The sequence below is a fragment of the Dendrobates tinctorius genome, unplaced genomic scaffold (genome assembly GCF_039654945.1).
Source record: "Dendrobates tinctorius isolate UK_male_01 unplaced genomic scaffold, ASM3965494v1 ptg000022l, whole genome shotgun sequence".
Lineage (NCBI taxonomy): Eukaryota > Metazoa > Chordata > Amphibia > Anura > Dendrobatidae > Dendrobates > Dendrobates tinctorius.
In genome coordinates this window covers 29601089-29628616 of record NW_027361690.1, presented here as the reverse complement: position 1 = coordinate 29628616, position 27528 = coordinate 29601089, and the positions used below count along the sequence as shown (strand labels likewise).

The 27528-nt window shown below is 41.9% G+C and overlaps 1 protein-coding gene across 1 annotated transcript in view; it reads right to left on the bottom strand.

Annotated features, from left to right (window-relative positions):
- The window catches only part of ADAMTSL3 (ADAMTS like 3), a 774261-nt gene that overhangs the window by 216008 nt on the left and 530725 nt on the right, over positions 1–27528 (bottom strand). Inside the window, exons 8-11 of the mRNA XM_073568559.1 lie at positions 14636–14710; positions 9038–9195; positions 4055–4166; positions 42–180 (exon numbers count right to left, since the gene is read on the bottom strand). Coding sequence (XP_073424660.1) covers positions 42–180; positions 4055–4166; positions 9038–9195; positions 14636–14710 — 484 coding nt within the window. The remainder of the gene's footprint in view (positions 1–41; positions 181–4054; positions 4167–9037; positions 9196–14635; positions 14711–27528) is intronic.

The window sequence follows — 27528 nt, the reverse complement described above, 5'->3', positions numbered from 1 at the left end:
CATTATGGAAAGCTTTACGCACTAAACATAGTTTTACCGACCTGGATGGACACAGATCCATGTTACATTCTTTTAGTTTAGGTTTAGGCTTCTTGTTTTCTGGGTAGTAATGGCAATAATGATCGGGGACTGTCCGATTAAATCTGATGTCAATACATTCTGCAGAGTTCAGCTGATATCCTGGAAGCACAATAGAGAGGAAGAGGAGAAGGTTTTTTCATGACTTACTAGATGCCTTAGGTGGCTATAGTCCCTTGGGCGGTCACAGTTTACTTCACAGATTTTTATATACATTGCTAATTCAAAGTATAACTTATATTCATTCACCAGTTTCTGAAGTAGAAGTAAAACTACGAATCCCATAGTGCTCTGCGATTACAGCTGATCACAGCCGAGCCCCACGCAGTCCGCCTTGGCTGTCATGCACAAGCTGTTATAATGACATGACCATGTGTTTCCTGTACTCAGCAGACAGAATATCTCTACAGTGGAATTCTACTCCAGACTAGTGAGAAAAGAGGCCTGTATTGTATAAATGGAGTGTTTGACTAGTTGTAAGAAGACTTATTTTACTATTGACGTGCAGCTATTTTTTGTGACTTAAATAGGATTCCAGCTTAATCTGTTTGATGGAGGTTTTGCATTGAAGACTCATGTAAATGTGTCCCCAGTTCCCCTTCATTTTTGTAGAATTATAGTTTATTAAAATGAGGTAAGAAAAAAATATTATATATAGGCCTTATTATATTTAAGCCTAATGCAGCCTGGATTCCTGCAGATTTTGTTTATTGCGACACTGCATTTAACCCCATCACACTTTCTTTCCATTGCATCTGATAACCTTTCTCCAAATCCTTCAACTTCAGGGTTGACTGCAGTTAAAAGAATATTCTAGGCAAAACTAATAAACTGGGAGAGATTTGTTATTACTGATTGCTTAAAATAAGACTACGAGAGCAGAAGTTTTGGCTCCGGCTGTTTAGTAGATTTGGTGCTTCTTACTAGACACTTCTCTTTCTTACACCACCTTTGGGTTGGCTTACTTTAGACGAGACCCTGGTAAAGTGCGGCCCACTGGCCCCATGTGGCACTTTGACTGTTTCGGTGCAGACCCCGGACTGCGCAGCCAAATAGTTTTATGCAGTGGCATCCCGCACCAAGCGGCCGCCCTCTGCCTGTCGTCTCACTTTCACTGATATCTGCATCCTCGGAATGAAGATACCGGTGAATCTAATGATGGAACGACAAAGAGCCATCAGCTCCCTCTTCCGTTATTAAGCCAGTGCGTCTGTTGTTCAAAATATAAGAATCGAAAAACAGGAGCAGTATGATTGAGGCTATGTGCCCACGTTAGCATTTTTAAACGCTCAGAAAACCGGACTCCTTCCCAGAAACTGTGCGTTTTATTTCTGCGCGTTTTTTGCGCAATTTTTGCACAAAAAAACACGCATTTTTGATGCTTTTTTTTCCGCCCGGTTTCTGGAAAGCTTGGAAACATCTAAAAACGCGGACCTATGCGGAAAATAATGAGCATGCTGCGTTTTTAGCCGCTAAGTGTTTTCTGAGCGGAAAAAAACGCATGCATTGGCACAAAAAGCCAAAAATGCATTCAATTGAATTGGAAGCTTATTTTAAGCGTTTCTGAAGCATCTGATCCAGCACAAACGGTTCAAAAACGCTTAAAAAAAGCAACGTGGGCACATAGCCTTACTGTTGTATATAAACTTTATAAAAAGCAGTAAATTTTATGGTTTAGATTTACATCTACTGTATAGTTATGAATACTGTACATGTTATAATTTAACCTATCATGACACCTATTAGCAGTAATAACTAGTCAGAGTTAATTCTGCTGAATATTAAGTAATAAAAATTAATATAAAACAATAGTAATGTGCAGAATTAAGTTCAGTCTGTTGGTTCGGCCCTCCACAACAGTTACAGTATTTCATGCAGACCCTTTGAGAAAATTCATTGTCCAGCCCTACTTTAGACCAATATTTTGTGGTATCATTCTGGAGCAATTCTAGCACATTCTGTGATTCTGGCACAGCTTACTTGACAGACTAGACAATTCTCCATCTAATAAAACATCATGGCTGGCTCACTTTACACCAGAATTTTGAGACACATAATTTTTTTTAGACAGTTTGGCACATATTATTTATATTTATTGTTAATAAGCATTTAATGATTGCATCATTTATAATACAATTTGGCACATTTTCTGGCACAAATCATTTAGAATTATGCTGCATTTTAGGACTTCACTGGGCCACATCTGCATTTCTAGAAACTTTGAAGAGCTGTTGAGCAAGGAGTAGAAAGTGTCTAAAATACGTGACAAATCTGGTGCAAGGCTTGTGCACCAGTTTTTTGGTGCAATACGCTCTGGTAACATGGCACATTTTGCTTAGTCAATCTACCCTACGGTTATATGCTTAGTGCAAGGTAGGAAGGGGTTTAGTGCATGGACTCATGGAGTAAATGGATGTTTTCTTTATTCTGGGCCTTTTGAATCTATTCGATCTGTCCCTTTGAATGTGTATGACATAGAGGAAACCAAAAGGGGATATGCTAAAATTAATTATCTAACTTCTATATTGTTGGCTTTTTGGGGTAACACTCCCATAAACAAAGTACATTTTAATCAACAGATCTTCAAATTAAAACAATGTTAAAAATGTTCCTGTGCTGAGATAATCTTATAAATGTTCCCCTGCTGAGTACTGTGTAATGGCTGTGTCTGACCATGTGGGAAAATTGTTGGTACAGCTCCTGGCAAGGAGAGAAAGCAGAAGAATATATAGACAGACCAGCACGGGATCACAGCTGATTCTTTTTGTGAGGTAAAACAGCTCCCTGCCTGTTTGAAAACTGGCAAGGAAATTTTTTACCTCCCAGAAAAGAAATTTTTACCTCACAAAAACAAATTCCACATCCAATTGTGGAACTCAGTTTTTCTTCCAAGATCCATTGTTTGAAATGCGCTTTGTTTTTGAGACAATCCCTTTAGCTCTAGGTAGAGTGTATACTGAAGGCCACTGCGCATAAGGAATATCCTCAGAAACACTGTTTTAAAGCAGGCAGGGAAATGTTTTATCTCACAGAAAGAATCAGCTGAGATAATGTGCTGTCCTATCTATCTTTATACTCTATTTTGCTTCCTCCCCTGGCCAGGAGCTGCGGAAAGCTGACCATGCTCCAGCCATTACACAGTACACAGCAGGGGCACATTTATAAGATTATCTCAACACAGGAACTTTTTTTTAGCACATGTAAATGTTGAACTTATAGAACTTATTTTTGTACCAAGATCTATTGATTAAAATGTATTTTGTTCATGGGAAAACCATTTTAACCCAAACAAATCAGACAAAGAATTGCATGCATGCCGCCCTCTCCTTTTCATAGTGCACTGATGTATCTCCTATTTGTCTTGTACCCCTGAACATAATGGGTTAGGGAGGGCGGTGGTTGAGGTCCCACACTCCTTGTGTATATGGGGCTCAGAATTTCTTCATGTCTGTCCTGAGCAAATCCATATGTTTATCAGTGAAATAAGAGAACTATAGTAGTATGCTGTTATGGAATGTAAGTATGAAAAAGAAAAATACTGTGTAATGTCTATACAAACATTACAAAGACATTTATGGTTTTATTCATCTGGTCATTTGTTGCTCTGTCATGTCTAAAACAGAGCACCTAATTAGCACAAGCGGCTTCTGTGCTTTACACTAAGCTGGCTCGGTAAATTCTACTGACGTCAACAAGAGTTTTAACACAATCTTCATTTATGAATCATTCTTGATGAAGTTACCCCCCAGAATAGTAAATGGTGAAAATTGGAATCTGAAAGGAATCACTGTACACCGACTAAATTAATTATTCTTCACATCATTCTTGGTTCATAAGAAATTTCCATGATTTTAAAACTTTTTTTGGGGAGGGATGGAGATGGAACTTATATAAATGGAAATATATATTCTTAAAATATTGCATCATTTCTGTGCTTCAAATAAAATATAAAAAAAAATGTTTCTGAGTTACTCACCTCCCCCACAGGTTACAGTGCACGGAAAGAAATCTGTCTGTCTCCACTGGTGACTAATGGGCTGGTAGAAGAAAAACTGCACCACACTGTCTTTAGGTGAAACATACCTGGTCTGGAAAAAGTTTTGTGTCAAAGTGTTAGTGTTCATATTATTCTGCTTTGTTTTTTTACACACTTTGATACGTCACCATAGCATTTACGTCAGTAACGGCAATAGCACTGAAGAGCCTTTCACTCGGGTCACTCACAAGCAGTCAAAGTCAATGCCCACACATGATATTCACCTCTCAACCACCAGTCATAATAATTTGCTCCACACTTCCCAATTCTTACGAGGCTCCTGCATTAAGAAATAATCTTTGATTGTACCCTGTGTCTTCAGATTTCATATTTAAGCACCTACGACCACCGGCTTCCTCAAAAACATTTCTCTAATTTATTGTTTACATCTTAATGCTCTCCCCATATCTTATCTATGCTTCTACATAATCCTCCTCTGTGACCTAACCTTCAACGCCTTCATTTTATCCCCAACTCCGCTGCTTGCATAGGTCACCCTTTCTTAAATTTCTCTATTACTACTTTGCCAGTATGGCAGCACGGTGGCCCAGTATTAGTACTGTGGTTTTGCACCACTGGGGTCCATGCTTCAAATCCTATCTACAAGGGGTTTCTGTGTTCTCCTCGTGTTTGCATGGGTTTCCACCGGGTTCTCCGGTTTCCTCCCAAATTTCAAAGACATACTGATAGGGAATATTAGATTGTGTGCCCCAATGGGGACAACAATGATGATGTCTGAAAAGCGCTGTGGAAATAATGGTGAATTTACTGAAGGATTAGCGATAAAACACTTTGATCATGTGCGGAACTGTTTTTGCCAACATAAAAATAAATGTTGATCTTGATGATATTTTGGTATTTCAGCAAGAATGGTTTCCACAGTCGCCCACTTGTGACATTATTGAGTAGGTGAACAATTGCTGGTATTTGCCATGATTATTTAGAGGATTATGATGTGTGTGAAGGCTTGTCTATTATTCTAATGCTTTTTTTTACTCCATAACATTCCATTTTCACCCTTAGATTCTCACATTTTCCTAGCATGCATTAAATCCCACCTCTGTTTGGTAATTAATATTATAGTTTTCCTAGTTATGTCTGATATCACTAACCTAATACCTTCCAAATATTTTTAGTTTAACATAGGCTAAGCCCCAACATCAATCTCCACATATTACACACAGGCACACACAACTAACAGGCATATGTTAGCAAAGATCAAAAAGTCTATGTTCAATCATCTTTTAGTGTTAAGTAATAAAGCACAACAATAATAATAAAATAGTTTGGACGTGATATACACCAAGGAGCTATAATCTTGGCTAGCAGGAAAGTGGAGGCTATTTTTCAGTCACTAGTAGGTTATAATTAAAATTGTACATATAAAATGATTTAATTTTCTAAGGATCGTGCACGAAGGTCCAAAGAGGTTTGCCAGATATGTCTGTTCCTGCTACCTCTGGAGACAGGTTTTGGAAGGCTTTAAGCTCTGAAAACTTAATTTAACTCCTAATTAGAAGCTGTAAAAAATAGATTATGGAAACATGGCAAAGAAACTTGACATATTTGTAGCAAAAACCAGGGAAAGGTAACATAAGGAAGTGAACAATTACCACAAATTTCACTTCATTGCTAGAAGCCTTTTAAGCTTTTTTTGTCACAGTTTTTTTTTTACTGACACTTTTAATAGTAGCTTAAGAAAGCTACCATTCATTAGATTTGTATATATAATGTTCCCAGGTTCTGATCTGTGTAAGCAACCATCTTTGGATCCAACCAATGCATTCATTGTACCAAACCACAAAGAACCTCATCTCAGAAAATTTATTCTGAAATTATAATAGTTTTTTTATACACTATTTTTATATTACTATGAATGGCCCAACATTGTGTCAGACTTGAAACAATTGTGCTTAGGAGGAACCATGGCTATATGGATCAAGCTATGAACCCGTTCTACGCCCGGGTGGCGAGCATTTTTATTGGTACATGGTCTCCCATCCTGGTATGTGCTGCCCCCTCCTATCCTGGGTATGTATGGCACCCCTCATCACTATCCTGCTATGCATGGCCCCCTCATCCCTATAATGGCATGCATGGCCCCTTTTTCCCTATTCTGGTAGGTATGCTCCTCCCCAGGTACGCAACGTCCCCTCATCCCCAATTCTGGTATGCATGGTACCCCTCACCCCCCCTATCCTGGTATGCATGGTACCCCTCATCCCCCAATCCTGGTATGCATGGTCCCCTCACTCCCCTATCGTGGTATGTAGGTCCTCTCACCCCCCAATCCTGGTATGTATGGTCCTCTCACCCCATCAATTCTGGTATGCATGGTCCTCTCACCCCTCCTTATCCTGGTATGCATGGTCCTCTCACTCCCCAATTCTGGTATGCATGTTCCTCTCACCCCCCAATTCTGGTATGCATGGTCCCCTCACCCCCCAATTCTGGTATGCATGGTCCTCTCACCCCCCCATCCTGGTGTCAGAGACACCGCACTACACTCGCTCACACAGCCAGTGCACGTGTCCTGAGTACAGAAACAGTGCTAAAAGATACCTGTGGAGCAGGGCAGCAGAGGTGACAATGCGTGCTTCAAACTATTAGTGTCAGGGTCCAGTCAGCGCCGGAAAGTAAAGAGGCACAGGACCTGCGGACACTGAAATTAGCAAGCTGGCACAGGACCTATGGTAGGGTGACTGCAAGGGGGCGGGGATTAGCGTCCTGCTTTTAGATATGACAGGACACCATACAACAACTCAGAGTCAGGCAAAACGGAGGTCACAAAAGTACGGGCAAATGAGGCACAGGAGGGACAAACAGATGGGTAGTCAGACAAAGCCAAAGGTCATACACAAGAGGGCGACATGGTACCAAGGGGACGAGCAGAGAGAAGTCGGGTCACAAGCTGAGAGTCATACACGAGAGGTAGCGCAGTACAAGAGGGCCAGGCAGAACTCGTAACTGGGACAGAAACGCATCAAAACCAAACAAGCAAGCAAGATATCAGGCACAAGGCACACGTACGCACAAGGTCAACTAACTCAGCCGAGGGCAGGAGTATAACTGACACCGGACCTAGGTCCAGTGAGCATTATATAGCCGCCCTCTGCCAGAGAGAGGAGGAACAATTAACCCCCAGTCTGATCAGGATGGGCCAAAGCGAAACCCCGTCCTGGATCATGACACCTGGTATGCATGGTCCTCTCACCCCCCAATCCTGGTATGCATGGTCCCCTCACCCCCCCATCCTGGTATGCATAGTCCTCTCATCCCCCCTATCCTGGTATGCATGGTCCCCTCACCCCCCTATCCTGGAATGCATGGTCCCCTCACCCCCCAATCCGAGAAAGCATGGTCCCCTCACCCCCCAATGCTGTGAGGCGGGATTGTGCCACACTGTAGTCTTCCACAACATGGCGGCGGAAAGCGAGGACTGAGCAGGCACCAAGTCCAGCACCACAACACGCCCTATCCAGACATCACGGACCAACAACGTAATGATCGGGAATTGACGGGGGGGTCTCGCCGTGATGTCAGGACAGGGCCCTCATCAATACCCGATCGTTAAGTTGTTGTTCCGTGATGTCTGGAGAGGGCGTGTTGTCATGCCGGACTCGGCGTCTGCGCAGTCCTTGCTTCCCGGCACCATTTTCTTGAAGACACACTGCAGCGTGTCGTCAACAAAATGGCAAGTGCGGACTGCACATGCACCGATTCCGGCGCCACAACCCGCCCTCTCCTGACATCACATCAAGATGTAAGACCCCGCGGCAACAGCAACACCGGATCGGTAAGGTGTTGCTGAGATCGCGGTTTGCGTTCAGTGCTTACGCATACAGCGATCTCCTGGGTGGATGCGTCACTCTGTGGGGTCCAGACTGCGCAGGCATGTCACGCTTGCGCAGTCTATAGAGGCTTCAGACAGAGTGACACTCCCACCGTTATATTATAGATTTGGTAGCAAGAAACATACTAGGCTTTTGTAAATATTGGAAGATCTCTTGAAGAAGGCTTTAATAATGTCCTGAATTACGGGAATTGGCCTTTTTTCCTCATAGTTCACTATTGTACCAGAATTTGATAAATTTGTGTTAGTTAAAGGGGTTGTCCAGGTTTAGAGTGAGTGCAGACTTGTGAATTGATTGGTGCAGGCGCTGGTGCAGGCTACAGCAAGACCGCAAATATGAGATTTGCATGCATGTGGTCATGTGCCGATAGAAATGTGTGGCCTCACTCACCATAAGTGAACTGATCAAGGCTGATCTAGTTAGAATGTGGCCAGAAATATGCAAATCTCATCCTTGCGATCACATGACAGCCACTCCCGGCACTGGAGAATCCTGACAGTGTGTCTGTGGGAGCTATGAGGATTCACAAGCCTGCAGTCGTAAAGACTGAATTATCCGGTGTCTCATCAGAACTGAAATTCCCAGCATAGTGGGAAATGGCTCAGTGATTCAGAGTTTGAGGCGGCGTTACGAAGACACGACAAGGACCGGAGACGTGACAGTAGGGAGGAGAAGGGCCTAAGAGGAGGGTGGCAAGGTATGTATAAGTTTTTGTTTACATTTTTTAACTTTTTAATAGTCTTTTACCCTTGAACAATATGGTTAATAATAATAGCTGACACTATTTTGCTGAATCTGAGAGGAAGCGAATCACAAAAAAAATCTGTGTTTTGGAGAATACAAATTCCTTTATTATTCAAGTATTCATTTTCATGCCAATATATGGTATTCGCTTATCTCTACTGTCTGTAATTATTTTTGCACTTCCAATACCTATCTCGTTTCAATAAAATATGATGTGTTTAGAGCAAATATGAGTTTGATCTTAATAATGTAATAGTTCACAACCACAAATTTGTGAATGACCTTGTAAATGACAAAAGTGATAAGAAATAAAGTGAGCACTTACTTTAACAATGAAATCAGCCCGCAGAGGACCCGGCACTTTTAGGATTTCCCTTTCAGATCCCTTCTGAAATTCTACGGTTGTGTTTTCGATAAGATAGCTTCCAGGGCTTGTAAAGCTGTGCTCCCCACTCTCACCGTGTAAGGTTTTTGACTCTATGACTAAAAAAATTGAAATATACAAAATTAAAAACATTTATAAGGACAGACATGTGGCTATTTCAGCAGTGGTTAATCAAGGAACCATTGTGGCTTCAGTGACCTGGTATTAACATCCTTGAGTTTCAGTCAAATGTATAAAAAGTGTAATAACTATTTTTTTGCAAATCCTTTATACAATTATGGTGCATTCTACAATGAACTAGTCTCTTGTTATACAGGGTTTAACTAATTTACAAAACCTATTGTATAATATAATTTTATGGAACTGAAGGTCTATCATTCTGGATTCATAGCACAGCGAGATGGAAAGTGAGGGAAAGTTGTTTTAAATCCTTTTGATATTTGGTGGACACATATGTAAGGATTGGAAGTCATCAAACTAACTCTAACTGGAGACCGGGGTAAAATGCGTCAGCTCATCATTACAGCCCATTGGTTACCTTGCATCATGGAATTGTACCCAATGTACAGTAATTTGTTCATTAACTCAAAGGTAAATATCTGCATAATCTTTTAGCACAGAGATGATGTATTGTTTTTGAGCATATAAAACTTACAGAATATTAACATTAAAGAGTTATTCCAATTGGTAGGGGATAATTTGCTGATTGCTGGGGATTTGAAAATGGTGTCCCGAAAACTAGACTCCTCAGCTCTGTCTTACATGGAGTGGAGAGGCATGTGCTTGGCCTCTGTTACATTCCCTGTCTATGGGACTGCCAGAGAAAGCCAAGTACAGCCTTCAGCTATTAACGGCAGTCCCATAAACAATATATGGAGCAGAGGTTGAGCAATCGCATCACCACGATAAGCACGATGGGGCTTTAGAGCCTGGTTTCCAGAGCCATGCTCTCCGGATTGCTGAGAGTCCCAGCACCTGGGTATGAAATTAACCATTTAAATTAATATTATTTAAGGGAATCTGTTAGCTGATACATGCTGCACAATCCGGAGGCTGCTAGTGACTGATATGGCTCTACCAATATGTGTATGTAGGCAGAGACCTGTCAATCTAGGGTAGTGAGTGGGGAGAAGACGCAGGGGACCCACCTGTCTGACTAGTCTACCGTACAGTCTCGCTGTCTGGTGGCTATGAAAGTATTTTTTTCTCTGAAATCAGAGTCAAATACACTTAGCTTATTTTATACAGCCAGCTGTTGATACATGCTAAGCATGGTTTGGGCAGCATGTGTCAGTGGACAAGTTCCTTTTAAATTAGGCATTGAAAAGAATGACATAGAGGACATCACACAGGCAAGCGCTCCTTTTTTACAAAGCAAAATGTTACATTTCTTAATGTTGTATGGCACAATGCATCACCATTGTCAGACGTAATCTTTATGGCTGTTGTGTCAGGTGGAACCGATTATATATATATATAAATATATATATTTTAGGTGAATAGTAACAAGCTTGCTGATTTCATCTTTTTGCTGCACTGTGATTTACATGACAGACAAGTCAGACGGAATCTCTGCACAGCAATGCAGTGTGTTTTCCGGCTTTAACCTTACACATACACGGGGCTGACACTCCGCTGTTCTGACACCTGCATATGTTTTCCTGGGAAAACTACAAGCATATAATCCAATACTTAAATTACACTCTCTTTGATCTCGCCTGATGTCTCTGCACAGGAGTTTTTGCGATTTTGTAACTATTTTAATACACGAATGGGAATAACCTTTTGCAAATAGAGCACATAATTTTTGTACATTTTCCATCATCTACAAATCATATCTGGGGAACGCATCAATATGTGTAATATCCTTTGCAGATCTGTGGATGCTAAATATTTGTTTAATGGTCTATTCAACAAATCATTATTTTAAAGGACTCTGCTAATTTTTGAGAAGAGACAGTTCCCAATTAACCATTTGGATCTCAGATTCTTCAATATCTATAACTTTTTTTGTGAGAACAACAGATGTGAAGACGATGGTGTAGTTCTTATATTCTGTTTCGCAGACGTTCATGTGAGGCAAAACAAATAAAAAAATCAATGGCTGTTTTATAGATTGGCCATATCCTGCTAGTTTGTGTTTTCATGTGATTATTTTGCCTCCAACAGATTGACACGCCAATTGCTCAAATGTGTAATGCAACAGACCTGACAGGCGTTAAACTAATACTATTGATAATACTTGATCATTTTAGAAAGAAGCCTTGTGTAACCTTCTGAGAACAGATAAATTGTGCCTGGGGACAACAAAGGATTGGACATATTGAAATTTCACATACCCAATGTTAAAATTCCCTAGCATCTACTAATAGGGGATAGCTGAAATACTCCTAAAGTATATGGTCACTTTGAGGACTTTTTTTGCTAAATGTATGTATTATGGGCTAAAAAGCATTTTTGCAAAAATGTGTAATTTAAAACCTTGAAGATTTGGCTTCTACAGCCTCTATGTATCACTGATTATGTTAAAAGTCCAATCCACCAATAAGCTCATCTGATGGAAGCGTCTTATCTCTCCTCTCCTGAATGATCTTACAAGACTATTTCTAACCAAATCAAGGTTCCACATTTTCATGAAATATTCCTATTAAAAATGCTTTTAAGCTCAACATACATGCAGTAAAGTAAAAAAACCCACAAACTTAGTGACACCCAAATGGACATTTCGTAACGAAAACCCTAGTGGAAGCTCAATACCTCTACCTCTGTAAAATATTGGTCCTGGCAGAGAAAACTGCTGAACGTTAGCAGTGTGGGAAGCAGAAAATAAAAGATGGTGGGACCACCTGCTGTGAGAACATCAAGAGAAAACAGGATAATAGCAGCGCTTTGAACAAGGAATTAGGTATATTACAATATATCATAACAATAAATTTGGGCAGTAAACATCACTATGCTGAACCCTCAATGGATATAATGGCTGCTGCTACCCAGTAATAATAGACTTCAGTAGTCTGCAGCAGGAAGCACCCTCTACAGGGTAGTGGTCTTTCATATGGTAATTAATTATATCGGAACCACTGACAAAGGCTTGCGGCGAAACGTGCATTGGGCATGGCGCAATTCCAGAAGGAGGAGGACATGGGTATGGTTGACTCTTCACTTATTTTTCCATTATTCATTATAAACAAGCAGTCTTTTTACTAAATACAGCTCTGGCAAATATTAAGAGACCACTGCACAGTTTTATAAAAATCAGCTTCTCTACATGTCTGACAGCCATTCCATTCCAGTGTCAGTTGAATTCCAACCAGAGTGCACCTCATTCTACTTAATGTGCTTCTGATTAGGTGATCACCTGAACCAAATTTTATTTAACGAAGGAAAGTATAAAAAACCCTGCTGTGGTGTTCACAATCCTCTTACAATAGGACAAGCTGGATGGCAAAACAAGTGCTAGTAATATCCCAAAAGTAATGGGAATGAAAAAATAACTTTGAACCATACCAAAGCAGTTGAAAAGAAAAGTCTTGAGTGAGGAAAAGAAGAGCTCAATTCTGGCTTTACTAGCAGAGGGATACAGTGAGCGTCATGTTGCCTCCATCCTTAAAATTTCTAAGACGGCAATCCATTACAGCATGGTCAAGCAGCAGACAATGGAGACAACAAAGCTACAGACCGGCAGAGGGCAAAAACAACTCTCCACTGAGCAGGATGACCGTCACCTCATTCAAATATCACCCATCAACCGTAGGATGACATCAAGTGACCTACAAAAGGAATAGCAAATGGCAGCTGGGGTAAAGTGCACGGCAAGAACAGTTCGTAACAGGCTCCTAGAGACAGGGCACAAGTCATGTAAAGTCTTGCACCCAATGTGAAATTAGGTGGAGGATTGGTGATGATCTTAGGATGCTTCAGCATTGCTGGAATTGGGCAGGTTAATCTTTGCAAAGGACGTATGAATCAAGCCACATACAAGGTTATCCTGGGAAAACAGTTGATTCCTTCTGCTCAGGCAATGTTCCCCAACTCTGAGGACTGTTTTTTCCAGCAGGACAATGCGCCATGCCACACAGCTAGGTCAGTCAATGTGTGGATGAAGGACCACCACATCAAATCCCTGTCATGGCCAGCCCAATCTCCAGACCTGAACCCCATTGAAAACCTCTGGAATGTAATCAAGAGGAAGATGGATAGTCACAAGCCATCAAACAAAGAAGAACTGCTTACATTTTTGTACCAGGAGTGACATAAGGTCACCCAAAAGCAGTGTGAAAGACTGGTGGAAAGCATGCCAAGACGAATGAAAGCTGAGATTAAAAATCATGGTTATTCCACAACATATTGATTTCTGAACTCTTCCTGAGTTAAAACATTAGTATTGTTGCTTCTAAATGATTATAAACTTGTTTTCTTAGCATTATTTGAGGTCTGCAAGCACTGCATTTTTTTGTTATTTTGACAATTTCTCATTTTCTGAAAATAAATACAAAATTTAGCACTTGGAAATTCGGAGACAGGTTGTCAGTAGTTTATAGAATAAAAGAGCAATTTACATTTTACTCAAAAATATACCTATAAAGAGAAAAATCAGACAAACTGAAAATTTTGCAGAGGTTTCTTAATTTTTGCCAGAGCTGTATATTAGTGACTTAATTACTGCGCATGTCTACATCATCTCCTTTTACTCACATGATCCAATATTAATGCACCTTTTGTCCACCTACCCTATTATTTGCTAATCTTTTATGCTACTTTATTTTAATTTACCGTATGTATCCATATTTATTATATGTTTATGTTTACATGTGATATTATTAATTCTTTCCTCCTCCTGCTGTGTTTGGCACATTTCAGTTTTTCCCCCCACTTTTTCATACTTGTCTCTATTTTTGTATTATACATTTTGGTTATATACATTATATGTAGAATTTCTTATTTATCAGGTATTAGGGATATTACAAAATACTATAACACAAGAAATTTGGGCAGTAAATGCCACTATGTTGAACTCTCAATGGATATAATGACTGCTGCCACACAGTAATAACAGACTTCAGTAGTCTACAGCAGGAAGCACCCGCTACAGGGTGGAGTGTTCTTTCATATGGAAATTAAATACAGTATATTGGAAAAAAGCATGAAATATAAAGCCTTCTTTTTCTGTCCATTCATTCACTATGCTCGTCAGATTGGTCCTGCCACCCAACTACTGTTCATCTGTGCCAATGCTCTTTTTTTTTTTGCAGACCTGGAAGCCAACTTTAGTATAGTAATATATTCCCAGGTGTCTCCACTCTAAACCTGAGACTAATATTTTAGAAAAAACGTGATGAGCACTTGGCTGGGAACTCCCAAGGGCTGAGGAACATTGCAGATCACTATATGGTAACTATAATTAAGCCCTAAGACATTGCCACTTTTGCTTGATGTGGAGAACTGTTGCTGTGATAACTCTTCTACTTGAAGCTAAGCCAGCACCACATGGGCCCCAAACTAACACACACGTCACATAAAACTTAGGTTGGTTCATACCAACGTGAGCTGGTCCTTTCACTGTGATTCTCATGCTGCGACTTCCATGCGGTACAGCAATTACGGTCTCCTCCCCTGTAGAAAAAAAAAAGACATTACTCTCATCGAAACAGATGTTGGGAGTATCGTGTGACTGCGACTATGCGGCTGAATAATAACACAGGTGTATGGATTTTACATTAGAAGACCATCTAAGAATTGAAGAAGATGAAGTTGAGGAGAAAATAACTCCCAAGGCCTCCCAGAATTTCTTAAAATAAAACATAGCTAGAAAAAAAAGTATTTATTTAGAAATCATGATTATCCTTAGAAAAAAAGGCATTTTGGTCAAAATGACCATCATATACATTGCTGCTCACATTATGTACTCTATATTACTTCCATGTTATATCATTGATGTCCTATGTATCTCACTATCCTGAAGCTTGACAATCTCTTCCAGAAAAGCAAATCTCCATTATTTTTGGCTATGCACTGTACATTGCTAAACATAACTTTGTACATATGAATAGATTAGAAATAACTTATATTTTGTGGCACTCATGTATTAATATAGCTGTCTAAGTAAGCATGTGATCTGCAGACAGACCTTAGTGGATATGGAAGGCCAATGCTAGTCATTAAAATGATCAATATACAGTAAGAAATTAAAGGTAACTTAGACAGAAGCTTTAGGGTCACTTCTCCCATGAAATACAGATGCCCAGACCCAAATGGATTTTGGATCACCGAGAAACATTGAATCTTTTTGTAAACGAGGCTGCAAGTGTGCTGGGGGCAGGTCTATTCTTAAAACTATAATGCTAGTAATGTTCAACTTGTCCTTACCTTTGTGTTGTAACAATTATATGGGTACTACGGAATCTGATTGCATCTGATAATACGAAACTGAGACCAAAGTTGATGCAAATGAGTATATTAACAAGAGAAATAAAACTAGCACTTCCTGCAATAGTAACGAAAACACAGCTCAATATAGAATGATGCAAGCGAAGCAAAACTAACAGAGCACTTCCTGCAATAGTAAGGAAAACACAGCACCCAGTAACGAATGCACAGCACAGTATGGAAATGTCCAATGTAACTGAAGAGCAGGGCGCGAATGCTAATATGAACCAGTCCAACAACAATATGACACAGGTGTGCACAAGGCACCAAACGTGGGAGTCCAGCAGTAAGCATGAAAGTAAACACACCGCGTTCAATATGGAAGTCCAGCTATATTATGAATGAGCACGCACACAGCACTAAAGTGTAGAAGTCCAGCAATCATATGGGTGGACATGCACACGGCACTTAAGCGTAGAAGACCAGCATTATGCGGGAGTGGCATTAACAGGAGAAGGTCACTATATGTACCTTTTTGGGCTGAAAGTCTCGCACATGTCACAGGCCTAGAGGAGATGTTGATGTGATGTCAGGATCAGCAGATCCAGAAGAGAATAGTTCCACACCAGAAGTCCAGACAGTAGTTAAGCACAGACAGCATCAGGGAGATGCCCAGAGGACGGTAGGCAGCATAACGTGGAGAGGCAGAGCACCGAGTAACGAGCAGCAGCAGCAGGGAGTCCACCAGTAGACAGGCAGGAGCTCAGAAGCCAACAGCTACAAAATACTCAGGCAAAGAGAAACACACGACCTGGACTTAAATAATCAAAACAGACAGGAAGTTTCATGACAAGGCGAGATACAAAACTCCATCTTGGATAAGGGCGAACAGGTAAAAAGTTCGGAATCCTTACATGTGTACACCTTTTACTAATATAAATATTTAAGTAAAATATGAATACCAATAATTTATATAATAATTATTTAATATTTGCTCTGTTCATTTACAACCTTGCTTTCCAGCAGGCACCTCTTCCCCATCACTGCCACTAGGGGCAGGGCTACTGTGTCTACACTGTGTTACAATCTGGAACCAACCACCTAAAGGCAATCCTATCCTATCACAAGATTATATACAAATGGCATAAACTAACACTATATAGTGGGGAAAATAAGTATCTGATACACTGACGATTTTGCAAGTTTTCCCACCTACAAAGAATGGAGAGGACTGTAATTTTTATTGTAGGTACACTTCAACTGTGAGAGACAGAATCTAAAAGAAAATCCCAAAAATCACATTGTAAGAACTTTACTTATTTAATTTGCATTTTATTGCATTGATACGTATTTGGTACAATAGAAAAACAGAACTTAATATGTGGTACACAGTGGCGTAACTACAAAATTATGGGCCCCGGTGCAAACTTTCAAATGGGGCCCCCCATGCCAAAATACACGCACATTTCTGCTCCGTACACCTCGTACACGTGGCTCCGCTCCGTACACCTCATACACATGCGGCTCTGCTCCGTCCACTTCGCACACACGCGGCTCTGCTCCGTCCACCTTGTACACACGCTGCTCCGCTCCATACACCTCATACACACGCAGCTCCGCTCAGTACACCTCGTAAACATGCAGCTTCACTCTGTACACCTCGAACACATGCGGCTACGCTCTGTACACCTCGTACACACATGGCTCTGCTCCGTACACCTCGTACACATGCGGCTACGCTCCGTACACCTCGTACACGCATGGCTCCGCTCCGTAAACCTCGCACACACTGCTCTGCTCCATCCAAAATTGTACACACACAGCTCTGCTCTGTCCAAAATTGTACACACACAGCTTTGCTCCGTCCAAAATTATACACACAGCTCTGCTACATCCACACTTCAAACCCCTCCTGACCCCAAACATAAACTTACCCTACCCTCATCCAGCAGCATGACAACCAGCACAGCAGAGTCCTGCATACATTGAGGCCCCTGATCATGTGACCCCTGACTCCTCCCCTCCTGTGACCTCATCACAGGTCCTGTGCGCACATTAAGCACATTAGAGAGCAGCCTAGCGATATCATTTCAGGCTGTGGGGGCTGCAGTGGGTCTCTGCGGGAGGGCGAGGATGGGGTGCATGGGGGGTGTGGTGGCTCAGTGCAGTGTGGGGAAAAATAGAGTCCCAAGGGGTCAAAAACAGGACAGTTGGGAGATATGGACTCTGACCTGCTGAGCCCCTGACTCCACCTGGGCCCAGTCACAGTGGAGACTGCTGCGACCGTGGTAGTTATGCCCCTGGTGGTACAGAAACCTTAGTTTGCAGTTAAAGAGGTAGGACAATTCCTGTAGTTCTTGACCAAGTTTGCAAAAACTGCAGCTGGTATTTTGGCCCACTCCTCCATACAAATCTTCTTCAGATCTTTCATATTTCGGGGCTGTCACTGGGGAATATTGAGTGTCAATATTGGGTTCAGGTCTGGAGACTGGCTAGGCCACATCAAGACCTTAAAATGCTTCTTATGGAGCCGCTCCTTAGTTGCATTGGCTGTGTGTGTTCGGGTCATCATGCTGGAAGACCCAGCCATGACCCATCTTCAATACTCTTACTGAGGGAAGGAAGTTGTTGGCCAAAATCTTGTGATACAGGACCTTATCCAGCCTCCCTTCAATACAGTGCAGTCATCCTGTCCCCTTTACAGAAAAGCACCCCCAAGGTATGATGTTTCCCCTACTGTGCTTCACGGTTGGGATGGTGTTCTTGGGGAGGGAGTTGTACTCATCCTTCTTTTTCCTCCAAATACGGTGACTGAAATTGATACAAAAAAGCTCTATTTTGGTCTCACCTGACCCCATGACTTTCTCTCATTCCTCCGCTGGATAATCTAGATGGTCATTGGCGAACTGCAAACAGGCCTGGACACGTGCTGGCGTGAGCAAGTGGGACCTTGCGTACCCTGCAGTATTTTAATCCATCATTGCTTAGTGTGTTACTGTGATGTTTGAGACTATGGTTCCAGCTCTCTTCAGGTCATTGACCAGGTCCTCCCATTTAGTTCTGGGCTGATATTGACCTTTCTCAAAATCATCATTACCTCACAAGGCAAGATCTTGTGTAGAGCTGCAGACAGAGGTACATTGACAGTTGTTATGATTGAGTCACCGTAGGAGGCAAAAACATAAATGCTAGCTAAGTCCAGAAAACCAGAGAAGTTGGCAGCTATCGGATTGCAGACCCCTGAACCTATCAACACAACTAGCAGTAGCCGTGGGGGGTTCCTACGATGCCCTAGACCCCTCGATCACAGCCGGAGAATTAAATAGGCCTAAAGAAAGAAAGGGGAAATCTAAACTGCCCCAGAGCAGACCCCAAAGCAATAGGCAGCCCCCAACATATAATGACGGTGAAGCAAGATGAAAATACTAACACAGACAGAAAGATAGACAGAGCAAAGACGGGGCCCAAGCTAACTAGATAGAAAAGGACAGGAAGGCTGCTGTCTGCAATCCGTGAAAAACCCTATGAAAATAAGAGCCAACAGACTGACAGTGAAAAAGGCCCTGAAGACGCTAGGCTTCAAAAAAGCTATGTCAGTACTCAGGAATATTCTGAAGACAGAGCTACAGGCAAAAGGAGATTCAGCTCACCCCAGCAGGGAATGGCAGAATACAGAAAAGCAAGGAAAACAAAAAACAAAACAAAAATGCTAACAGGCAAAACAGAAAACTTAGCTTTAGAGGAGCAGGAATCAGACTGGTGTCCTAGAAGTCCACAGAGAAATCACCCGCAGGGCAGAAGGGCGTCGGCAGCCTTATATCCAGTCCGTGACTCCACTCAGCCAGTCATCCTCATTAGGCTCAGGTGCCTGATAATCAGGCTCATTACCTTCCTTTACCAGAATAGGGAGTTCACCAGACCTCAGTGACGAAGGGGAAAATGAACTCACAACAGTACCTCCCCCTTGAGGAGGGGTCACTGAACCCTCAACCACGCCACCAGGGCGATCAGGGTGAGCCCGATGAAATGCACGCACCAATCTTTTGGCATGAATATCAGAGGCAGAGACCCAGGAATTATCCTCCTGACCATAACCCTTCCACTTAACCAAATACTGGAGTCTCCGTCTAGCCAGACGGGAATCCAGTATTTTCTCTACCTCATATTCCATGTTACCTTCAACCAATACAGGGTCTGGAGGTGCCACCCCAGGAACAACTGGTTCAACAAACCTCTTCAACAAGGACTTATGGAACACATTATGGATTTTAAATGTGACAGGAAGAGCCAAACAAAAAGAGACCGGATTAATAATCTCCAAAATCTTGAAAGGTCCAATAAATCTAGGCTTAAACTTAGGAGAAGCCACCTTCATAGCAATATTTTTTGATGATAACCACACCATATCACCAATCTTAAACTGGGGCCCAATGGTCCTATGTCGATTGGAAAACCGCGGGCCTTTTCCTGGGAGAGTGATAACTTATCCACCACTTGGTCCCAGATCTGGTGCATTCTCTCCACCACAGTGTCAACACCTGGGCAGGCAGAAGGCTCCACCTGCCCTGAAGAAAATCGAGAATGAAACCCAAAGTTACAAAAAAAAGGTGACATCAAAGTGGCAGAACTAGCTCTATTATTTAAAGCAAATTCGGCCAAGGGCAAAAATGAAACCCAATCATCCTGATCAGCGGAAATAAAACATCTCAAATACGACTCCAAGGTCTGGTTTGTTCTCTCTGTCTGCCCATTGGTCTGAGGGTGAAAAGCAGAGGAGAAGGACAACTGAATTCCCAGCTTGGAACAGAAAGTCCTCCAAAATCTAGACACAAACTGAACTCCTCTGTCAGATACAATGTTCTCAGGAATCCCGTGTAAGCGAACCACCTGTTGCAAAAACAGGGGCACCAACTCAGAGGAAGATGGCAACTTAGGGAGTGGTACAAGATGAACCATCTTAGAGAACCTATCACAAATCACCCAAATAACAGTCATTCTTTGGGGACCGGCAAAGCCATCAACAACCCACTAGAGCGAGAACAAGATTTAGACTGGGAGCAAGTCCCACAGGACTGCACAAAATTCCTGACATCATGAGACAAGGTGGGCCACCAAAAAGAGCGACTCACCAGATCTCTAGTACCAAAAATACCTGGATGACCAGCCAATGCAGAGCAATGAACTTCAGACATCACTCTCTTCTTCCACTGGTCAGGAACATACAACTTTCCACTGGGACAACGCTCAGGTTTGTCCTCCTGGAACTCTTGCAGAGCAAGTCTCAAATCGGGCGAGATGGCAGAAAGAACTACCCCTTCGCCTAAGATGGTAGCAGGCTTGGTCACCACAGGAGAATCAGCAAAGAAACTCCTAGAGAGGGCGTCTGCCTTGACATTCTTAGTTCCAGGAAGAAAAGAGACCACAAAATCAAAACGTGTAAAAAACAAGGCCCACCTAGCCTGTCTAGGGTTCAAGCGTTTAGCCGACTCTAGGTAAATCAAATTCTTGTGGTCAGTGAGGACCACAACTTGATGTTTAGCTCCCTCCAACCAATGTCTCCACTCCTCAAATGCCCATTTCATGGCCAACAGTTCCCGATTCCCCACATCATAGTTACGTTCAGATGGAGAGAACTTTCGGGAAAAGAAAGCACAGGGATTCATTTTAGATGTTACAGGATCCTTTTGGGACAAAACAGCTCTTTCACCAATCTCAGAAGCATCCACCTCTACCTGGAACGGGAGTGAGACATCAGGTTGCCGCATAACCGGGGCGGAGGTAAATCTTCGCTTCAGCTCCAGAAAGGAAGCAACAGCCTCCGGAGACCAATTCAACACATCAGCACCCTTCTTAGTCAGATCAGTCAATGGCTTGGCAATACTAGAAAATTTTGCTATAAATTTACGATAAAAATTAGCAAAACCCAAAAACTTCTGGAGGGCCTTCAAAGAAGTGGGCTGAACCCAATCATAAATGGCCTGTACCTTGGCCGGGTCCATTTCAATAGTTGAAGGAGACAAAATAAATCCCAAAAATGAAATCCTCTGTACTCCAAAAAGGCATTTCGATCCTTTGACATACAGGGAATTCTCCCTCAAGATCCGGAACACAGTCCGAATATGTTCCACATGAGAATCCCAATCCTTGGAGAAGATCAAAATATCATCCAGATAGATAATCAAAAATTTATCGACAAAGTCTCGGAAAATATCGTTCATGAAGCACTGGAAGACAGAAGGGGCATTAGTGAGCCCAAAAGGCATCACCAGGTACTCAAAATGTCCCTCCAGAGTATTAAACGCCGTCTTCCATTCATCCCCCTGCTTAATGCGGATAAGATTATACGCCCCCCTGAGGTCAAGCTTGGTAAACCAGCAAGCACCTCTAACTCTAGAGAATAGATCCGAAATCAGGGGTAACGGATACTGATATTTAATAGTAATTTTATTGAGGGCACGATAATCAATACAAGGCCTTAAAGAACCATCCTTTTTGGCCACAAAAAAAACCCGGCACCTAAGGGTGAAGAGGATGGTCTAATATGACCCTTCTCCAACGCCTCCTTAATATAGGACCGCATAGCCTCGTGCTCGGGTACAGATAAATTGAAGAGCCGACCCTTGGGAAATTTACACCCCGGGCTCAGTTCAATTGCACAGTCATAACTCCTATGAGGAGGCAAGGACGCAGACTCATTCTCACTAAATACATCATAAAAGTCCGCCAAATAGTCAGGAACATCATGCGACTGAGGAGAGGTGGAAAAAACCGGAGCCTCACTAAAGGCACACCGACAACCCCAACTCACCACAGACACAGATTTCCAATCCAAAACTGGATTATGAATTTGCAACCAGGGAAACCCCAGAACAACGGCATCATGCAGACCATGCAACACCAAAAATCTGCAATTTTCTTGATGGTCTGGGGCGATCCGCATGACCACCTGGGTCCAAAACTGAGGTTTATTTTTAGCCAAAGGAGTAGCATCAATCCCCCTCAAAGGGATCGGCGTCTGCAGAGGTGTCATCGGAAATCCACAACGTTTAGCAAAATCCAAGTCCATTAGGTTTAGCGCTGCTCCCGAATCCACAAAAGCCTTGGCAGAAAATGTGGACAGGGAGCAGATCAGAGTAATTGCCAGAAGAAACTTAGGTTGAACACCACCAACAGAAAACGTGTGTGAAAAGCGTTTCTCTCGTTTAGGACAAACAGAAATAATATGCGAGGCATCTCCACAGAAAAAACACAGCTTATTAAGCCTTCTGAACTCCTGACGTTGCGCCTTAGACAAAACTCTATCACATTGCATAGGCTCAGACGTCTGTTCAACCGGTGGCAACACCTCTCGTGCAATCCTGCGTTCACGTAAACGCCGATCAACCTGAATGGCTAATGACATAGAATCGTCCAGACCAGAGGGAACAGGAAATCCCACCATAGTATCTTTTACGGCTTCTGACAAACCCTTCCAAAAGAGAGCAGCCAAGGCATTATCATTCCAGGTAGTAAGGACCGCCCACTTTCGGAACTTTTGACAGTACAACTCTGCAGAATCTCGACCCTGGTTCAATGCCAACAGGGTCTTTTCAGCCTGATCAATAGCATTAGGTTCGTCATACAACAACCCCAAAGCTTGAAAGAATGCATTCACATTAGTCAGAATAGGATCATCTGGTTTCAAAGAAAACGCCCAATCCTGGGGATCGCCAAGCAGCAAAGAGATGACAATTTTAACCTGCTGCGCGGAGCTCCCTGACGAGTTAGGCTTCAAGGCAAAAAATAATTTACAATTATTTTTGAAACTCAAAAATATAGATCGATCCCCAAAAAATACATCAGGTGTAGGGATCTTTGGTTCAACAGCATGCGAACGAGCAAGGTAGGCGTAAATTCCCCGCACTTCCGCAGCGAGCTGCTCCACACGATCAGACAATTGCTTTATCTCCATTGAGAGAGAAAAAAAAAATTCCCCCTATGGCCTCAGAGATATAGAGGAAAGAATATACACACACCTTTTTTTTTTTTTTTTTTTTTAAACACAATTCTTTCCTGCTATTGAGTACCCTAGGATCTGCGGTATGGCGGGTGATTCTGTTATGATTGAGTCACTGTAGGAGGCAAAAACATAAATGCTAGCTAAGTCCAGAAAACCAGAGACATTGGCAGCTATCGGATTGCAGACCCCTGAACCTATCAACACAACTAGCAGTAGCCGTGGGGGGTTCCTACGATGCCCTAGTCCCCTCGATCACAGCCGGAGAATTAAATAGGCGTAAAGAAAGAAAGGGGAAATCTAAACTGCCCCAGAGCAGACCCCAAAGCAATAGGCAGCCCCCAACATATAATGACGGTGAAGCAAGATGAAAATACTAACACAGACAGAAAGATAGACAGAGCAAAGACGGGGCCCAAGCTAACTAGATAGAAAAGGACAGGAAGACTGCTGTCTGCAATCCGTGAAAAACCCTATGAAAATAAGAGCCAACAGACTGACAGTGAAAAAGGCCCTGAAGACGCTAGGCTTCAAAAAAGCTATGTCAGTACTCAGGAATATTCTGAAGACAGAGCTACAGGCAAAAGGAGATTCAGCTCACCCCAGCAGGGAATGGCAGAATACAGAAAAGCAAGGAAAACAAAAAACAAAACAAAAATGCTAACAGGCAAAACAGAAAACTTAGCTTTACAGGAGCAGGAATCAGACTGGTGTCCTAGAAGTCCACAGAGAAATCACCCGCAGGGCAGAAGGGCATCGGCAGCCTTATATCCAGTCCGTGACTCCACTCAGCCAGTCATCCTCATTAGGCTCAGATGCCTGATAATCAGGCTCATTACCTTCCTTTACCAGAATAGGGAGTTCACCAGACCTCAGTGACGAAGGGGAAAATGAACTCACAACAGACAGTCATCTTATGTTTTTTTCCATTTTCTAATAAATGTGCTATCGGTTGTTGCCTTCTCACCAAGCAGCTTGGCTATTGTCCTGTAGCCCATCCCAGAATTGTGCAGGTTTACAATTTTGTCCTTGGTGTCCTTAGACAGCTCGTTGGTATGGGCCATGGTGGAGAGGTTGCAGTGTGATTGTGTGTGTGGACAGGTGCCTATTATACAGGTAACGATTTCAAATCGGTGCAATATAATACAGGTAATGAGTGCAAAGTAGGAGGGATTCTTAAAGAAAAACTAACAGGTCTGTGAGAGGCAGAATTCTTGCTGGTTGGTAGATGATCAAACACTTATTTCATGCAATAAAATACAATTTAATTATTTAAAAATCAAACAATGTGATTTTCTGTTTTTTTTTTATTTTTACATTTTGTCTATCACAGTTGAAGTGTACCTACGGAAAAAATTACAGATCTCTCCTTTCTTTATAGGTGGGAAAACTTCCAAAATCGTCAGTGTATCAAATACTTCTTTTCCCCACTGTAAATTTATTTTATATTCTTTACCTATACAACCGATCCGATGCGGTTTCAGAACGGATCCAGTTTCAGAACTGAAACAACTGAGCACTAAAAACTGCGCCATCTCTCGTGACGGTTGGGTCATCCATGAACAACAGAGCACAATGCTTTATCAGAACAAAGAGAAGTTTCTGAAATTCTGCAATAAATGCCTTTTCAAAGACTGCTTTTCATAGACTCAGTATCACTTGGGAAGGATCTTACACCTGGGTCTAGGCACATGCTGCCTGCTTTTCACAAACCAGCTCAATCAGTGAAGTCAAATAGTTCACCCTCAGTATGAAAGTCCTAAGTGGAACTCTGCCACTATAAAGATAGTTTGGGCCAAACATTTTGCAGAGCTTCTCAGATAAACCATTTCAATCACCCAGGACTGTTCTAGCTTTCCAAACCTACTATCAATTTATCACAGTAGAGGTTCCAGCAAAAGGCTTACAAATGAGCGATCCTAATCTCTGCAGGCCTATACTTACAGATACATAATACTTAGTTACAGATATATTTTGCTTGGGAAGAAATGTACAGCATTGGGTATTTGTGGGCTCTCAAACTACCACCTTTGACAAGTACAATACTCATATTTCAGCTGAGGATTTCCATAATTCACTTAAGTACATTTTGTGTGTTTCTTTGTTCTGAAAATAGTCCTGTACAAAACCCAGGATCTGAGTGCCCACAGGATAAACACTTCTGGTCAGAGTCGTTCATAAATATGCCAGTTGGTGACTTGCAAACTTGGCAATCGGGTGAAGCCATCTAACAACTCCTAAATAAAATGATAAATTGGCGTTATAAATCTTGGCATCCTATGTATCTATGGACTCAAATTAAGTTTATTTTGTATATTAATTCAGCATTTCTTAGCTGCCAAGAAACAGTGATACTCCGTCATTTCAGGCATAAATTAGCTGGAGGTCTACTTTAGGCTCAATACATCCATAAAAAGTTTTTTTCAGAATCAAATCATTCCTCTATATACCAGAAACCACAGAAAAATCTTGGAAAAAAAGCAAAAAAAATCTTTGATCACTGGGTAAACCTGTGCATGTAAAATGCCTGCTAAGCATTGGCATAATATGACCATGGAAAGCATCATCTATACCAAGTCCAACAGTACAATATTGTAAATGTGGCCATCTCTCTGCTGGCAACAGAAGACTAGGCACCACTTGCATCTGAATCATTGGGGGTGTCCTGTTTTTATCAATATGTCCTGAAAGTCTCTAAAGAAAAAAAAGACCACAGAGACAGTAAGATTGACCATACACAGCTGTCAGTTGAACACTCTTTCTTCTGACAGCTGTCTCTTCTGATTTTGCCATAAAAATACAGGCTCAACTTTTGTGGGTATTCAAGTTTTATGTGCGTTCAGAGGCTGTAGCCAGTCAGCCTTGGCAGTGGCTTACCTCCTGGTCAACAAAAGGGTACGCTGTTTGAATTCACACTGTCAAACCCTCATGTCAGTGAAGTGTTAGGACTACTACATGGCCGGCCAATTCCACCAATATTGGCGGGTTTGGCTGGCTTTCTTCTAATGTGTATGATGGCCTTAACCATAGGTACGGTGAAATACTTGCCTTCAATGCCTTGTGTTATGTCTTCAAAGAAACTCTACACCGTTCTCATGATAATTTTCCAATATTTTGAATAGTGTGTTTACAGTGGGGGGCTTAACAAAATTGTATAACTTATTTTACTTACACTTGCCTCGTTCAGAAGGGCTGTCTGGGAAATGCATTTTGCATTTGGATGGAATGAGAAGTGGATATTGAACATTTTTTCTGATATCTAGTTCCTCCACACCTCGTTTCATGCACTCCTAAAGTCTGGATTCTGGGGCTCCTTTTGATGGTTGTGAATCTTAGCATCTTGCATTGGAAACTTTCCAAAAATGCTATTTTCAGAAAGGTTATTGGGACGCCCATAAGATTTGTCAATTCCGTTGCGGGATTTAAGAGTTCTCCTCTTCTCCGAAAGCCACCCAAATATTCCAGAAGTGTGACGCCTCTGAGCCAAAAATAAAGGAGACGTTGCCCTTTTCCCAACTATATTGACCACATAATATAAGCTCTGTAGAGGTGAGGAGTAAGATAAGACACCTTCAGTAAAATATAAAAATGAAAACAAAGTTGGATCTTGAAAGAGTTGGTGTTTCTTTAACAAATATCCTGTCTGTCGATACCCATCAGGAAATACCCATCAGGAAAATATTGTAATCTTTGACCATTAATATGAGGCATCTGAGGCCATGAATTCATAGAATCTTCTCTCTGATACAGTTTTGCAATTTAACTAATGCACTTGCATTATTCATACAGAGTGCTGTGGTGCTACTCAGTACAGTCCGAAGGCTACTTTCCCGCAATGGTGTGAGCGTTGCCACATAAATACATATGGATACCCTTGTTGCCTAGCTTAAATTCCTTTATAAGGCTCTTCTCACATTTTTTTTTGCTTCTGCTTCCCTTTATAATAATAAACACAATGTTGAGCCAGATTCATAGTATAAGCTCCAACAGTGTCTAATAGACCCTAATAAATTTGAATTGGCTCCTCCAAATTTCCTCATGGTGTTTGTAGCTTCTTCTGCTAAAAAAT